This window comes from Rattus norvegicus, chromosome 20, assembly GCF_036323735.1.
Source record: "Rattus norvegicus strain BN/NHsdMcwi chromosome 20, GRCr8, whole genome shotgun sequence".
NCBI lineage: Eukaryota > Metazoa > Chordata > Mammalia > Rodentia > Muridae > Rattus > Rattus norvegicus.
In genome coordinates this window covers 12,855,752-12,873,598 of record NC_086038.1, presented here as the reverse complement: position 1 = coordinate 12,873,598, position 17,847 = coordinate 12,855,752, and the positions used below count along the sequence as shown (strand labels likewise).

Here is a 17,847-nt window from a genome sequence, read left to right as displayed (position 1 = left end):
AGAATCCTATCCTAGAACACAATCTGAACCCTTCATTCCTAACTACAGTTTGTACCCAAGAGTTGTGAGCATGACCTCTGACCAAGATTGCGGCTGGAGGTATTTTCTCCTCTTGACCAATTCTGTAGGTCAGGAAGGTTTGATGGCCCTGTGAAGGGACCATGTCCAAGAGGCTGGTCTGACCGAGTAGTGGATTCTCATACCCGAAACTGAGGCATCGGCTGATTCCATCCTCCCAGAACCAGAAGTCTGAAAGGCATTTGTGACTTAGCTCCCTGTTTGTTTTTGCCATTTTGTTTTATTGAGATACGATATCACACTGTATCCCAGGCTAGCATGGATCTCAACATGTAGCCCAGGCTGGCCCTGAATTCTCAGTGATTCTCCTTCTCCTCCTTTGTTTCATCCTTCTGAGTGCTGGATCCCATGCAAGGGCTACCATGCCTAGCCATGGTTTCATCCTCGGTGGCAACCCTCAGAGGGAAAGTGATCCCCAGAGCCTGGGAAATGGAGCTGTTTTCGGAAAGACAATTGAATGAGACTAGAGGTAGAGGGTTAAAGAAACCACACGGAGAAACTAAAGCTCGAATCGAGCCTCGGTTTATTGCCCAAACTCAAAGGGAAAAGTAGTGGTTGTAGTTGTGACCATGGGTGGCTAGCATGGGAAAAGGGTGAAGAGGGACCCTCGCCCAGAAACCATCATGCCGTGAGGGCTGGGGCGCACAGTCGTGTAATGCGAGTGGCCTGGCTGGTGCAGGGATGAAGCTTCTGACGTCACTGGATCATGGTCAGCACTCTGGGCATCAGCTTTTGCTTTATGACGGGGTCAGCAGGTGGACAGTCTCTCACCTTCAGGATGACCTCATGGGCCTCCAGGAAGAGGTCCTTCCCCACAGCTGCCTCCACTCTCCTGTACCATGCAGCCAGCCTGGGACGCCCTTCAAAGACTGGGCAGCCACCACCTACAGGCTATGTCAAGAAGGGAACAGAACGGGGGTGGGTGTATTGGTGGCTAATTTTGCTTTTTTAACTTGACACACATAGAAAGAGAGAACTCAACTGAGGGATTCCCTCCATTGGATTGGCTTGTAGGAATATCTATATGGAATCTTTTTGGGTTGTTGTTGATGGTTGTGAGAGGGCCTACTCCACTGTGGTGGTGCTAACTATGGAAACATGGGCTTGGGCTATATAAGAAAGATAGCTGAGGGGGCTGGGGATTTAGCTCAGTGGTAGAGCGCTTACCTAGGAAGCGCAAGGCCCTGGGTTCAGTCCCCAGCTCCGAAAAAAAGAACCAAAAAAAAAAAAAAAGAAAAGAAAAAAGAAAGATAGGTGAGGGCTGGAGAGGTGGCTCAGCGATTACTATAGTGCCATCCCTGGTGGTGGGCCTGAACTGTGTAGGAAAGGTTGTTGGGTGGGGCTGGAGGGATGGCCCAGTGGTTAGAGCACTGACTGCTCTTCCAGAGGTCCTGAGTTCAAATCCCAGCAACCACATGGTGGCTCACAGCCATCTGTTATGGGATCTGATGCCCTCTTCTGGTGTGTCTGAATGACAGCTACAGTGTACTCATATATATACAATAAATAATGTTTTTAAAAAGGTTGTTAGGGAAACCAGGAAGCCAGGAAGCAACACTCCCCCATGATTTCTACTTCAAGCCCCTGCCTTGGCTTCCTTCCCTCTGATGGAATGTGACCTGTAAGCCAATGAACCTTTTCCACACTAAGGTGTGTTTGCGTTAGTGTCTTAACACACTAATAGAAAAGCAAACTAGGGCCTGGAGAGATGGCTCAGTGGTTAGAGCACTGACTGCTCTTCCAGAGGTCCTGAGTTCAATTCCCGGCAACCACATGGTGGCTCACAACCATCTGTCCTGAATCTGATTCCCTCTTCTGGTGTGTGTCTGAAGACAGCTACAGTCCACTCATATACATTAAATAAATACATTTAAAAAAAAAAAGAAAAGAAAAGCAAACTAGAACGACCAAGGAGAGCAAGGACAGACATTATAAATCTGGAAGGAGTCTCCACACATGCACACAGATCTACAACTAGTGGGGTAGCAAAACTGGGACTTCTCTAATGAGCCAGAACTCCCTGTATCTGATGGACCCGTTTGCTGAAGTTGGCCATTTACTATATGCTAATAGTGGCCTTCAAGGGCTGGAGAGATGGCTCAGAGGTTAAGAGCACTGACTGCTCTTCCAGAGGTCCTGAGTTCAAATCCCAGCAACCACATGGTGGCTCACCACCATCTGTAATGATATCTGATGCCCTCTTCTGGTGTGTCTGAAGACAGCTACAGTGTATTCATATACATTAAATAAATAAATAAATCTTTAAAAACAATAGTGACCTTTAAAATCTGGTCGCCCCAGGGATAAGAGAATCCACACATACGCCAAATGATGCTATGTGACCTTGCTCCTTAATTTAAATCTATTGGCTAAATCAAGATGCCAACATTCTTTAGCTGGGCAGAAGAGAGACAGGCGGAGTTTCAGTTCCCAGCCTTGGGGTCTGAGGCAGGAGACCACTAGAGGAGAGAAGGTGGAAAGAGGAGAAGAAGCCATGGGGTAGGTGAGTCATGAAAACATGGCCATGAAGGCTGGCCACTGGCCCAGGTGGAAAATGGCAAGTTATATATAATTCGGGGCTACTTATGGGGTAGTAGACTTTAATAGCTTAGACGGTAGCTATCTGCCCAGCTCTAGTGCATTAAAGGCTAGTGTATTATAAATATAACAGTTGTGTGTCTTTTATTTGGAAATGGAATGGTCAAGGTGACGTAGAAACCCCTGATTGGAACTGAACAATTACTACAGCATCCACTATTCTTAGAGCACTCACATGCATCAGCTCTGTGATAGCTACCACGTCAGCCAGGGAGATGTGCGGTCCGACAAGGAAGTCTTTGTCCTGGAGGAACTGGTCTTCCAGCACCTGTACGTTAACATCCAGATCTGCCAATGTGGCTGCCAGCATCTCCGGGCGTATCTGCTCACCCAGGAAAACGGGGAACATCACCTAGAAGGGAGGGAGGGAAAACAAGGAATGGGAGCCAGATGAGCTTCGGAGGGATGGGGGAGGAAGTCATACCTCCCAACTTTGGGGCTGCCTTCTAGTTCCCAAATGACGTTTTTGTCTACAAATTAATAGTCCTCCTTTCACCATCTCTGGTTGGCCTGGGTCTCAGAAGGAATGATTCTTTATTAATGACTTAAATGGGCACCAGAAGAATAAATATATCTAATATTTTTGAGAAGAGAAGTTAGGATAGGGGGCGGGAGAGATGGCTCAGAGGTTAAGAGCACTGACCGATCTTCCAGAAGTACTGAGTTCAGTTCCCAGCAACCACTCGGTGGCTCACAACCATCTGTAATGGGATCTGATGCCCTCTTCTGGCGCATCTGAAGACAGCAACAGATAAATAGATAGTTCAGATAAATAAGATAAGTAAATCTTTTAAAAGAAAAAATTAAAAAAAAAAAAGATTAGCTCTAGGTTCAGTAAGGCACACTGTCTCAGGAAGTAGGCAGAACACCCAATACCCACCTTCTGCTCCACAAAAGGGAACCCCCACATGCAACACACACACACACACACACACACACACACACACACACACACACACAAAATGAAATAAAACAAACAAATGCCGAATGGCCCTAAATGCTGAGGAGGGCGTAGGGGAAGGACTCTCATACGATGCTAGAGGGGACTTAACCTCCTACAGCCGGTTCAGAAGCAGCAATGAAGCGCCTCAGAAAACTAAACATGGGCCATCAGAGGACCCAGTGACACCACTCCTGGGAAACTTGGTCGCTGTAAGGAAATGAAATAATGTTAGACAGAAAAGCGATGCTAAAAGAAAACGCAAACTAGAAAACTAAGCAAAATGAGCCCAACTCAGAAACACCCATGCATGTTGCTCATAAAGCTAGAAAGAGGGCTGTGATAGGAGACGAGATCTTACGAAAATGGGAGCGAAAGAGTAAGGGGGGGGCGGGATGGACAGAGTAATGGAATATATGTGTCCTGAAACCAGAAAAGGTGAGGAGGAGAACCAAGATGCCTCAGGTGAAGGCACTTGCTGCCAAGTGTCTGTCTTAATGGTAGGAGAAAGTCAACTCCCAAAAGTTGTCCTCTGACCTCTGTACAAGCACCACAACATGCACCACCCTCCCAACCACGCACGCACGCACGCAGGACGCACGCATGCACGCACAGCATGCACCACCCTCCCAACCATGCACGTATGCACGCACACACTCACGCGCACCAACAAAAGCACACAATAAATCAATTAAAATGTAAGTCTAAAGAGAGGGGGGGGCAGAGGACCAGCAAGAGCTGACTAGGAAGATAGGGGAGAGCGGTGGGGGAGGGGATGAGTAAGACCAAGCAGGTATGAAAAAACACCACAACAAAGTCCATTACTCGGTGCATAGGTGAAAAACCACCAGGTTGATTGCATTAAGTCCCAGGCCTGAACTCTGGACGGTTGGAACAGGCTAGGTAAGAAATTTAGTGGCCTTATTGACATCGTCCCACTAGGATTAATCTATAAAATTGATATTTCCCCCGATAGCCTAATGGCCCAGGTCACATGCGGTAGCTAGCAGCTGAAATTCCACGGGGTCTTGTGGGGCATATTTTATTGGACGCAAACCAGAGGTTTGGTTTGGTTTCTGTTTTGAGACAGACCTTCCTATGGCCCAGGCTATGTATACATCATACAGCTTTCTGCCTGCATGTATGCAACTACAGGCCAGAAGAGGGCACCAGACCTGATTATAGGTGGTTGTGAGCCACCATGTGGTTGCTGGGAATTGAACTCAGGACCTCTGGAAGAGGAGACAGTGCTCTTAACCTCTGAGCCATCTCTCCAGCCCCCCTCCCCATTCTTTTTAAGAGAGGGCCATACTCTGTAATCCAGGCTATATCCAACTGACAATCTTCCTGCCTCCACCTCCCAAGTGCTGAGATTACAAGCAGGCACCATGACTGAACTCAGCTAAAATCATCTTTTGAATGTATATCCAACTGGGCCGTGACAAAGTCTTGATCCCTGGGTCTGTAAGGACAGTATTCTCAGTAGTATTGCTAACAACGTGGTTTTCTCCGGCCTCCGTGCTATCTAATTTCAAACAAGCCAAAATCTTCATTGTTGAGTATTATCGACGTTGGTCCTAGATGCTGCAGTAGAGAGAGAAACTCGCCAAGCCATTAAGCCTTCATTTCCCAAAAGAGCAGAGGGGTTCAAACTTCCCAGAAAGACTGACACCCAGCTGGCTCAGTCCCGTTACTCTATTCAAGCATAACATCAGGTTCACTGGGCCTGAGAAGGGTTCCAACTACCAAAGTTATCTTGCTCTACTGCCCAAGAGAGCAGACGATCCCCACACACAGCCATAATCAAAAGTAAGAACTCCAGGTTTGCCAGAGGCGTCCCAGGACCAAGATTTGTGCAGCTGCAAGCTTTCGCGGAGCACCAAATGTTGGTACCAGGAGCCTCTCGCCTCCAGCAATGACATCAACTGGTCGCCCGGCGGCGCGCATCTGTTGCCATGGCAACGACCACACATTCCCAGCATACATTTGGGTCAGCTCCCACCTTCACCTGGGAGCAGTTCCTTCCCAGTTCAAATAAAAGGCGGGCTCTTTCTGCCCCTTCTCTCTTCTCTTTCTCTCTCTTCTCTTTTTCTCTCTTCTCCATCTCTTTCCGGTCTTGTCTCCATTGTCCCAATAAACCTCTTCCACGTGGGACGGTTATTGGCCTGAAGTGGTTTGTCTGGACAGGAGCAGCGATTTCTATCCCAACACCAAGAGCAGACTTTCCGGGAGGGGGTGGGGGTGGGGGTGGGGGGTGGGGAGGACTTCTTCAAGTTCAAAGAGTCTCAGAACAATTTCTCAGCCTCTCCAGATTAACCCAAATGGAGCCAAGACTTCGCTGAAACTTTGTACTCAACGCCAGACACAGTGGTTTTACTACACATTTCACTTAAAGCCAGACAGAAAGGCTTTCCTTTGTGAATCCCTACAGTTGAGATCTGGATCGATCCCGTTCAGAGGCCCCACGGAAAGGCCAAAAGGAGCCTGAAAGACCCCCGCTTGACGTCAGTGCAGCCATTTCTTAAAAATGAAAAATTTCAAGTTGCCCTCTGCTTAGCCCCTAGACGCGAGACCAGAAAGTACAGGAAGTACAGTGCCACCCACTCTCCAGGAAGCTACCCGGGCACAAGAACAGATGATATCGCTGTGGCCTCGCCCTGGGAACCCCAGGACGGGAAAACATTTGTCAAGTCAGACGTCCTTGGCCCTGGAATAGCTGCACTGATATGGTTGGGGCCTTGTCCCAGGAACTCCAGGATGAGAAACATCTGCCTAGTCAGATATCCTTGGCACCGAAATAGCTGAGCTAATGAAGCTGTGTGACCTTGTGGGGACTATATAGACTGTGTGTTCCTGCTGTTCCGGGCTCTTCTCATCCCTCCTGCGTGAGGACCGTGTCGAGCCCCAGTGCACTGGTATCCCGAGTAAACCTCTTGTTTGTACATCAAGACTGAGTCCCGTGTGTTCGTGGGGTGGTGGGTGTCCTCAGGACTGGAGCGAGAGTCTCCTCCATCTGCGGGTCTTTCAGGCCTAGTTTTGTGGTTTCTTGCCCAGGAGCAAACTTGGCAAGGTCAGTTTGGAGCTGCGGATAAGACCTCGAAAGAGTCAAGGACTCTGTTCCTGGGAGCTCGGCTTTTCTCCCTGAAGAGACTGAATTTCCCAGTCCCAAGGCCACTATGGACTCAGTGTGTCACACTCTCGAGACTGTCACACGTGTTGAGCACCATGGCTTGATTAGCCTTCAGCTGCCTTTGTTCCACCGTATGACAGTTTCTGCTTGACTCTGTCCCATTCCACCCCAGGAAATGGTAGATAAGACGCTGTCCTTCTCTATAAGCTTGCTTGACACGGATGTGGCTCAGACAGTACTGGTGACCCCACCTTTCCTACCTTCTTTACCTTCTGATGGATACCCCCTGCTGTGTCACTGATGGCTACCCCCCACTTAGAACTGCTGTGTCACCGAAGAAAGGCCAGTCCCGGTCACTTACCCACTGGTCCAAGTTACTCAATAACCAAAACCACAGGCAGCTAAATGGCATCCAGCTGGCTTTTCTGTGATAGTTCACACTCTAGCAAAGCAACTGAAGGGAGCAAGGCTCACAGGCCCAAGGTTAGCTGCTGCTGTGTCCACACTGAAAGTAACGAACGCACTTCGGATCATTTTCTCTCTCCTGCCCTTTACTTCTTTTTTTTTTTTTTTTTTGAGCTTTAATTTTTATTTTATGTGTGTGAGTGTTTTGTCATATGTATGTCTGTGCACCACGTATATATGTATAGGGCCCACAGAGGCTACAAGAGGAAGTCAGATTCTTTCGAACCACAATGGCTGTGTGGGAGCTGGGAACCCAACTCAGGGCTTCTGGAAGAGGAGCCAGTGCTCTTAACTGCTGAACCATCACTCCAGGCTCCGTTTTTTTGTTTTTTAGAAATATAATCCCGGGGCTGGAGGATGGCTCAGTGGTTAAGAACTCTGATTGCCCTTCCACAGGTCCTGAGTTCAATTCCCAGCAACCACATGGTGGCTCACAACCATCTGTAATGAGATCTGATGCCCTCTTCTGGTGTGTCTGAAGACAGCTACGGTGTACTAATATACATAAAATAAATAAATCTTTAATATTATGTATATATATATATATATATATATATATATATATATATATATATATATATACTACAGATACATAATACATACACACATATATAATCCCAGCCCAGGAAAGAGTGCTGCCCACAGTGGGAAGTCTTTTCAACACAGTTAACCTAATCAAGATAAGTCCTTCCCATACCAGAAAGTTGACAACTGAGATCAGGCATCATAGCACCTACCTCTACCAAAACTTTTACACAAGGGTCATTCAAATAATTTTTTTTCCTTTCCCTTCTTTCTTGTCTCCACTGAAATGAGAAAATCACTCACAAACACCTCCAGACTTCCCTTTAGATCATACACTCTTTTTTTTTTATTTTAAAGATTTATTTATTTTATGTATCTGAGCACTCTGTAGTGTGTATGTAGTATACACCAGAAGAGGGCATCAGATCCCATTACAGATGGTTGTGAGCCACCATGTGGTTGCTGGGAATTGAACTCAAGACCCCTGGAAGAGCAGTCAGTGCTCTTAACCGCTGAGGCATCTAACCAGCCCTAATGTTTCCCCTAGCTTGCCAGGCTAAGAAGGAAACCCCCATTGCCTCTCAGGTTTGGATTGCTAAAGCGAAGAGAGAAGAAACTGCGCTAAAGTCTGAAAGACGCATGCGCTATACAGTGCCGCCTACAAGATTGATCAGCACTGGCTTCCGGTTAGTCCTGCAGAGAATCAAAAGTCACTGGTTAAACTCAGACCATTTGGCATCCTGTCCTCTCTAAGGGAAGAGGAAAGAGGGCGTCAAGCTCCAGGCAGTGACAAGAGAGGACAATGTGGGTACCAGGCAGGGTTGAGATACATCAGTCCCAGCACCGGGGAAGCAAGAGGCTTCCTGGGCTCTTGCTTTTCTGCTCTTGTTTAAGGGTCATACTTTGTTGGGTAGCCAGAGCTACATAGAGTTCACAGTAAAAATCAGTCTTCCGATGCTGAGCGCTGAGGATACTATAGCTCAGGGCGAGACCATGAATAAGGAAAGAGCGGTAAGGAGAAGGGGGAGGCGAAGAAGAGGGAAGAGGACGACGATGAGGATGACACGAGGATGCTGGCGGCTGTGGAGGCACCAGCGGCCGGCGGTGATAATGGTGATGATGGTGGTGAGGAAGAGGAAGAAGAGGAACAACAAAAACAACAACAACAACAACTACTACTACTACTACTATCTGGGGCCCAGGCTGACCTCAAGCTCACAACCATCCTCCTGCCTCAGTTCTCAATGCTGAGATTACAGGCTTCCGCCACTGTACCCAGCTCTCAAAGGCTCCTCTTTCACCGCCTCTCCCAACCCCAACTTGCTTGACTTTGAGATCAGCAACTCCATGTTTCACAGCATAAATTTCAAAGTACGCAGCTTCGTGCACGGAAGCTGAGTATCATCACGCTGCTGTTCAGCTACCGTCCATCTCCAGCCTGTCTCCATCACACACTAACTCCCCGCTCCTACTTAGCAGGGGGACCTAACCTTCCTGCTCAGGCTCTCACTGAGATATCTGTTGATGCCCCCAGAGAGGGGTTTAGATTTGGGGGTTAAATACATGGAATTTCTAAAAGTGAAAAATAAAAAGTCTCAAGAAAAAGAGAATTATTAACTATGATTAATAATAACCTGGACGCAATCAAAGAGCCATAAAGTCAAAGCTAAGGCCATGGGAAAGGGCAACATTGAAGAGAAGAAGATTCCAAAGACCCGCTGGTGAGAGGTGGTGAGCCAATCTTACCTTCAAGAAGGTAGGGTTAACTCTTTGATGTTAAAAAAGATTCCTTTGTATTATTTTTAGCTGTGCTAGCCTGCCTTATATATCGAACAATAAATAACTCAGAAAACATGAGGAAGGAGGAAAGCCTGACCCACAATAAAGAGCAGGAAAAACATATAATAGAAACAGATCCATAGGGGCTGGAGAGATGGCTCAGCGGTTAAGAACACCAACTGCTCTTCTAGAGGTCCTGAGTTCAATTCCCAGCAACCACATGGTGGCTCACAACCATCTGTAATGGAATCTGATGCCCTCTTCTGGTGTGTCTGAAGACAGCTACATTGTACTCATGTAAAAAAAAAATCTTTAAAAAAAAGAAACAGATCCAGGGAGGGCCAGGGTGAGCAGACAAAGGTCTCACACACTCAGACACACCCACATATCCACATAAACACATTCAGACACGTCACACACACACTCAGACACACACACCCAGCCACACAGAAACCAGACACACAGAAACATATACATTCAGACACATACACACCCAGACATACACATTCAGAGACACACACACTCAAAAACACAGACACACACACTCAGAAACATATACACTCAGACACATATATACCCAGACATCCACACAAACACATTCAGATACACATTCAGACACAACACACACACACACACACACACACACTCATAAACACACACACACTCAGACACATATATTCAGACAGACATACACTCAGACACAAACACTCAAACACACAAAACACATGCATACACAGACACACACTCAGACGCACACACATAGAGATACACACGAACACAGACACAAACATCCGCACTCACACATGGGCACTCACAGGAACACATGCACACACAGACACACAGGCCAGTGCTGAGACTTGAACAACTAGGATGCTGGGCTTGTTACACAAGTGTTCTCACTCAGCTACATTACCAGCCAAGCTGAAGAGGACATTTAAGTAACGGTAAGAACCTGGAAGATGGCTCAGAAAGCGAAAGTCCTAGCTGGGAGCTCAAAGGTCAGACAGCCTGTAGGACACAGCACAGCTGGGGAAACAGATTTCCCGAAGTTGTCCTCCTACTTTCATGGATATGCACACAGTTAACAATTGTGTAACAGTAACAAATGTATTGCAGACTTAAAATACAAGAGGACCAAAGTAAATTTAGATGGTAAATTTTGGCTGAGCTGGTAGGTCTCAAATACACCCTGTTTTGAACAGCAATCTGGATTAAGTTAAAGGCAAGACATTGGACAATACGGGACTGAAAATAAGTTGCTGTGGCCTGAGTCTCTTTGAGGTGACACCTTCCCTTCCCCCACACTTCCGGTCTTACCTTATGCCACAGGGTCCGGAGACAGCTTCTCCGAAGGGTCGTATGCTGCCATGCCAGGTACTCATCCACACGAGCACGGGCCTGCAGGTCTTGGGGGTACCAGTGGTCAGGAACCTTATACTTGTGCGCCAGGTAGAGCAGGATGGCCACACTGTGTACGCAGGAGAGCAAGGCAAGCAGTCAGATACCACTGGGTTGACACGATGCCCAGCACCACCGTTTCCTTTCTCTTTACAGATTTATCTATTCACGTATTTTATGTATATGAGTGCTCTGTCTGCGTGTATGCCCGAGAGGGCATCAGATCTCATTATAGATAGTTGCCGTAGGATTTGCTGGGAACTGAACTCAGGACGAACAGTCAGTGTTCTTAACCACTGAGCCACCTCTCTAGTCCCTGATCTTTCTGACAATGAGTCAGTCTCAGCCTCTTCTTCAAGACATGAAATGCAGGCTCATTAAAGGGAAAAGCCTTGCCGACCCCAGGGGCACAGAGCTCTCTCTTGGAATCAGAATTTGGTCTTGTTTTCCTAAGGTCACACGGAGGCTATCCTGCCCCTGGGCAAAATCTTGCTACTCCGCGTCCGGTCAAGGGCCAGAAAGCTTCCTGGAGGAGGGGCATTTAAGCAGAGCTTTAACGAAGCTTGTTTTTTTCCATCTTTATCCGCTCTCATCCTTTGACCTTGGGCCTCGGGTGGCCCGATAGTTCAAAGAGGGTTTTCCACCCCTCCCTTTGTTCTTTGAGACAGCCTGGGCTAGCCTCAAATCCATCATCCTCTTGCTTCTGCCTCTGGAACTCTCGGGTTGCAGGCACGAACATTATACTCCTGCTAAGGATCAGCTTGGATCGTTAAAATCTTACTCAGACACTTGGGGCGCTGTTGAGCGGCTCTAGCAGGTCCGAGCATGACAAACAGGGCTCTGGCTGGCCTTGCCCTTCTCCCATTCCCCTCTGCCTTGCTAAACCATTAGATTACATTCCTAAAGCTAGCGGCCAAGGTCCGTTCCCTTACTTGGCCACTTCCTCCTCCTGAGGCTGACCACCAAGGTCCAGCCATCAAAGTTTTGAAGTGCAAGCAACCGAAAGCCAGCCTTTGGCTGCCCTGATTAACGCGCCCAATCATAACGAATCAACTCGTCCTAACTCCAAACACGGGAGTGGGGGCGGGGTGGGGTTAAACCGCCGTTGCCACAGCTACTGTTCTCTCCCTTCTCCCTCATCCTCGGTCTCCTGTCCTTGACTCTTAGTAACATTTCTTTTTTTTTTTTTTTCGGAACTGGGGACCGAACCCAGGGCCTTGCGCTTGCTAGGCAAGCGCTCTACCACTGAGCTAAATCCCCAACCCCCTGTCCTTGACTCTTAATCCCCTGCCTGTTTTCCCTCTGGGACAAATATATCTTTCTGCTGGGAACTTAGTCTTGGGGTGTCCTGACACCAGTGTTTCCATTCTGTCTAAGCTCCACCCCCATAGTTACCTGGCAACAGCCAGGTATGTCTGACTCACTATAAAAAGGGCTGCTTGACCCCTCATCTCTCTCTCTTGCCCTCCTGCTCTCCCTCTCTCAGTCCCTTGCTCTTACCCTCTTCCCCCTTTGTCTCTTCTCTCCCCATTCCCTCCCCCGACCTCTCCCAGCCTCTCTTCATGCGCTCATGGCTGGTCTCTACTCCTCTACTCCTCCCCCGCCCTTAACTCTCCTCCCCATGTCCTGAATAAATTCTATTCTATACTATACCCTGTGGCTGGTTCCTCTGGGGAAAGGACGACTCAGTATGAGGCACCACCTTCCCCCACACCTCCATAGAACATATCCCCCCTCTCCTTATTTATATATATATATATATATATATATATATATATATATATATATATTTTTTTTTTTTTTTTTGGTTCTTTTTTTTTTCCGGAGCTGGGGACCGAACCCAGGGCCTTGCGCTTCCTAGGCAAGCGCTCTACCGCTGAGCTAAATCCCCAGCCTTATTTTTTTTTTTTTTTTTTTTATAAACACATCAACCAGTCCTTCCTGCTGTAAAATCCTGGAACCACAAAACAGACAATGCTCCGTGGAACTCTCTGCCTGCCTTGGATTATGTTACGTCCCCTACTGGAGAAGTGGAGACAGACCCTATAGACACAGGATACACCAGTTGTGGTTACATGAAAACTTGCAGTCAAGAACTTGGAGCACTGTGGGACTGGTTTACAGTGAGGAGGAAGGGTGGGATGTACAAGTTTTCTCCTCTGAGTTTAAAACATCCATCCTACAGGGAAGCTCATTAAATATTAAAGTAAACAACTCAAAATTGTTAAGGTTTGGGCTTTTGCTGGGTACTGTAATGCTAAGCGCTGGCCCCCAAGACCTGGTTGCCCCAGAGTCTGTGTGTAGACCCAAGTGAAGCTATGTGACCTTGCCCCAAGTTATTTCTGATTGGTAAATAATTATGCCAAGAGCCAGTAAGTAGCTGGGCAGAAGAGACATAGGCAGGTTTTAGGGTTCCTGGGCCCAAGGCGGGGGGGGGGGGGGTTGGCAGCGCAGGGTCAAGGTAGAACTACCTAGGGGAGAAGAAAGTGAGGAGGAAGGAGAAGCCTCCATGGGTTAGGAGAGTTCAGGAAAACATGGCCCCGAGGGCTGGTCAACTGGAGTTAAGAGCAGCCCAGATAAAACAAGTAAGTGCTAACAGGATTATTAATAGATAATATCATAGAAGGTAGATATCTTCCCAGATCTTGTGCTGTTTAAGACTTATTATAAATATATAAATTGTGTATCTTTTATCTAGGAACTGAATGATCAAAAGTGGGCTAGAAATCCCAGATTGGGATTAAAATTTTCTACAACACGGGGGCTGGAGAGGTGGCTCAGTGGAAAACAACACTGACTGCTCTTCCAGAGGTCCTGAGTTCAATTCCCAGCACCCACATGGTGGTTCACAGCCATCTGTAATGGGATCCAATACCCTCTTCTGATGTGTCTAAAGACAACTACAGTGTACTCATGTAAATAAAATAAAAAGTGAATCTTTAAAAAAGAGAGAGGGGCTGGAGAGATAGCTCAGTGGTTAAGAGCACTGACTGCTCTTCCAGAGGTCCTGAGTTCAAATCCCAGCAACCACATGGTGGCTCACAACCATCTGTAATGGGATCTGATGCCCTCTTCTGGTGTGTCTGAAGACAGCTACAGTGTGCTCACATACATAAAATAAATAAATCTTAAAAAAAAAAAAAAAAGAGAGAGAGAGAGAATATAGCCTCCCCCCCCCCAAGCATAATTTTAAAAAAAGTACAACACAAAATAGCCCCAGGAAGTCCCTGAAATTGAGCAGATTCACTAGGCCTCTCCTTCTCTGAGTAAACAACAAAGATTACTCAGGAAAAGTTTTGTCTGACAACAACTTAAAATCACAGCACCCAAGAGGAAGAGTCAGGCAGGCAGAAGCTTACTAGGCTAAGCTATCTAGTAAGGCCTTGTCTACAACGGATAGGCCTATACCCACAGCCTAACTGAATACCTCAGCTTTCCATGGAGGACAAACTCTTTGTACTGTAGCTAAGTGTCCAAGACATAATTTAAGAGAGTTGCAGATTCTTGGGGTTGGGGATTTAGCTCAGTGGTAGAGCACTTGCCCCTGGGTTCGGTCCCCAGCTCCGAAAAAAAGAAAAAAGAAAAAAAAAGAGAGAGAGAGAGAGAGTTGCAGATTCTTAAGAGCCACAAACCTCCCTAGGGTGAAGATGGCAACAGAGGTTGGAAGATGCTCCTGGCTATACTTGTTAAGGTACGACTCTCTGCAAATTAAAGAACCCAGGATAGCATGAACTCATGAAGACACGCACATAAATGAACTAGGAACCTAAACTCCTTGGAAGGTCTTCAACTTTCCTAGAGCTACAACCCTTTAATACAATTTGTATGGTCATGTTGTGGTGACCTCCCCAACCATAAAATTAGCTTCTTTGCTACTTCATAACTGACATTGCTACTGTTATGAACCATGATGTAAATATCTGACATCTCCAAAAGTCTTAGGCAATCTCTGTAAAAGAGTTGTTCTAACCACAAAGGGGTCACGACCTCTGCCTGTTGAGAACCTTTGCCCTAGAGGCAAAGGGTTGCCTTGTCCCATAGCCCACAGAGCTGTGGCTGGAACCCACTGTCTACCCACTGTCCAAGTTTATTAGTCTGGTTTTGGGAAGATACTATCTACGTGATAGCAGGAGCTAACAGGAAGGGAGAATGGTAATGTCTCTTGTTGGGCTATATCCATCGTGAGCTATCAGAGATGACTTCAAAAGCATATACCCTAGGTTCCCCTGGCTATGGGATAGGTAACTCATGCGACAGAAGAGGCAGACTTGAGCAAAAGAGTTGGCTTCCTTGAAGAGGGACCTTTCACCATCTTGAGAACAGCTGGGAAATAAAACATCTTCATTTCATAGGAAAGACTCACCCAAGGGAGGCCCAGTAACCCTGGAAATGGAGACAATGGGAGGCCCAGGTGCCACAGGGCCCTTTCTGACACCAGCTGGGCTAGAGGGTGGTGGCCATGATGAGAGAAGATTCCCACCCTCCCTGGCCCAGGGGTGTTTTAATCAACAACCACACCCTGGTACACAAATCAAGCAGCATGAGGAAGGGTGAGAACCACTGCTTTAGGGCATTTAAGTCCCTAGATATATATGTATACCGATATGACTTCCTGTGCCCAAGATGCTAGAGGGCAATGGATCTCTAGAATTGGAGTTATAAGTGTTTGGGAGCCATCTTGTCTGGTTGCTGGGACCAAATCCAAGTCCTCTACAAGAGCAATAAGTGCTCTTAACCACCGAACCACGCCCCCTCCCCTCCTCCCAGTGCCAGCTTCCTAGTGTATAACACAGAGGGTTAGAACAGGCTGGATTCCAGGAAAACTTTACAAACACCCCAGGCCCTGTTACCTCTCACACAAGGTGAAGCCACCATCCTTCATGGCTGGTACCTTCTTCATGGGGTTCACCTGGGCAAAGGCATCGCTGAGGTGCTCACCTGCAGAGAGGCCAGCGTGAGGGAGGATAGCCTGAGCCACAAGGTCCCAGGAGGCTGAACTTTAAATTCATGGTTCTTCTTGGGCTACTCCCTAAATGGGGAGTACAGGCAGGGCTCCTGTGAGAGAAAAGAAGGCTGCCCCTTGCTCCTGACACAAAATAGACTCTTGACAGGTCGTCATGGGGCAGCCCTTGAAAGTGTCCCTGGGACCCTGTCTTCTGCTTGAACTGGTCTGTATTGTTTTTCTTCCTGCTGGTGAACTCCGGGTAAGTTTCTAAGTCTGTCTCCTTGCACTCTGCCCCATAGTCCTCAGTGGCCCCCAATAGCCTCGGCTCTAATGGAGGATTCTCACCCTCCCTTCGTTTCCTGGTGGGAACCTATCTCCCTTGACAAGCTTTTTTTTTTCTTTTTCTTTTTTTTTTTTCCGGAGCTGGGGACCGAACCCAGGGCCTTGCATTTGCTAGGCAAGCGCTCTACCACTGAGCTAAATCCCCAACCCCGACAAGCTTTTTTTTTTTTTTTTTTTTTTTTTTTTGGAGCTGGGGACCGAACCCAGGGCCTTGCGCTTCCTAGGTAAGCGCTCTACCACTGAGCTAAATCCCCAGCCCCGACAAGCTTATTTTTAACAGACAACTTGAATACCTTTTGATCAGACAGACCCCTGCATTTCCCCCCTACACCACTTTCGACTTACACCATACTCTGCAAGGGCAGGACCTGTGGCAGTTAAGTGCACTCTACCCAGAGGTGACCGTGAAGAAAGAGGTGAGGTTTCAGACAGAGACGGACAAGCAGTGAGACAGTATGGGGATGGCCACAGCCCCTTAAGCAACACTTTCATTTTGCCACAACCGTGTCTGGCCAGAGTGCAGGGCTCCCTCAGGGGCTGGCCAGCAGGGAGGAGGCTCCATGTGACCGGGATACTCCAACGCAGCAGCCTCTCTTCCCAACAGAGAGAGGCAGAGAGCGGTGAAGAAAGGTAAAACAGAAAGTCAGGAAAAGGAACGACAAAAAGGAATTCCAACAGCCCAGGATGAGCAGGCGGAGAGAACCAGTTGGAAAGGCAGTGATTTGCAATGGAGGAGGCTCTGTGTAACACTGCCAATCTCAGCACGGGGAGAAATGATCTGAGGTGTGACTGTCATTTGTTCTTTTAGCCCCGCCCCCTCTTCTGGAGCTCCCTGTAACCAGGCCCAAACTGCGTGCCCATTTCTGTTGCCAGGTCTGCTCGCTATTCGGTCTCAGCAGGTCCTGGCCGAAGTCTATTCCACCGGACAGCCGAGTTGGCAGGGTTCCTGAACCGTGGTTCTCCCTGATGGCGAGAGAGAGAGAGAGAGAGAGAGAGAGAGAGAGAGAGAGAGAGAGAGAGAGAGGAGAGAGAGAGAGAGAGAGAGAGAGAGAGAGAGAGAGAGAGACTGACTAGGAAGGGGACTATATACAGAGAGAGATCCCCTAAATTCGTCTCAGCTCTCCAAAGGGTCCTGCCCACCCTTGCGCAGCTCCACAGTATGCATCTGGAACGGGATATTGTTCTTCTTGGCGAAGATATAAATAGCGCGACAGGGCTGCGACAGCAGATCCAGGTACAGTTCCAGGACCATGGCATAAGCAGCGGGAACTACTTCCGTAACTGGCCAGACTCAAAAAACCAAGGCTGGATGCGCCTGGGATCCTTACCAAGCCAAGTGTGGCCACGCCCCCACTGGGCGGATACCGCAGCCCGGCCTTCTTTCTTTTCTTTTCTTTTTTTTTTTTTTTTTTTTTGGTTCTTTTTTTTTTCAGAGCTGGGGACCGAACCCAGGGCCTTGCGCTTCCTAGGTAAGCGCTCTACCACTGAGCTAAATCCCCAGCCCCCCGGCCTTCTTTCAAATTGGGAATTGATCCAAAAGCCCATGCAACTGGAATCTACTAGCAAGGAATGAGCCAGAGAAAACGGCTGGCCTCCCGACTGGGCAGAGAAGGTGTAAGAAGACCTGACTCCTACTCCCCTTGTGGC

The 17,847-nt window shown here is 47.8% G+C and overlaps 1 protein-coding gene across 6 annotated transcripts; it reads right to left on the bottom strand.

The window, feature by feature from the left end:
* Positions 1-578: 578 nt before the first annotated feature.
* Positions 579-17,531, bottom strand: Gstt1 (glutathione S-transferase theta 1). 6 transcript variants are annotated; one of them, NM_053293.2, is made up of 5 exons: positions 17,341-17,482; positions 15,764-15,851; positions 10,833-10,983; positions 2,852-3,028; positions 579-969 (listed from the first exon to the last, which is right to left on the bottom strand). In NM_053293.2, the coding sequence occupies exons 1-5, from the start codon at positions 17,450-17,452 to the stop codon at positions 775-777; spliced, it is 723 nt and encodes a 240-aa protein (NP_445745.1). In that variant the 5' UTR covers positions 17,453-17,482; the 3' UTR covers positions 579-774. The 6 variants fall into 6 exon arrangements, with proteins under 6 accessions (NP_445745.1, XP_038954370.1, XP_038954369.1 ...); XM_039098442.2 differs by adding an exon at positions 3,320-3,411 and having other exon boundaries at positions 585-3,028; positions 17,341-17,531; XM_039098441.2 differs by lacking the exon at positions 15,764-15,851 and adding an exon at positions 15,852-15,968 and having other exon boundaries at positions 585-969; positions 17,341-17,504.
* Between the last annotated feature and the right edge of the window lie 316 nt (positions 17,532-17,847).

Coding starts and splice junctions, on each gene's coding strand:
- Gstt1 (NM_053293.2), bottom strand. CDS start 17,452: ATGGTCCTGGAACTGTACCTGGATCTGCTGTCGCAGCCCTGTCGCGCT. Junction 10,984..15,763: donor GGCTTCACCTTGTGTGAGAG/GTAACAGGGCCT, acceptor CTGCGTACACAG/TGTGGCCATCCTGCTCTACC. Junction 3,029..10,832: donor TCCGGACCCTGTGGCATAAG/GTAAGACCGGAA, acceptor CCTCCCTTCTAG/GTGATGTTCCCCGTTTTCCT.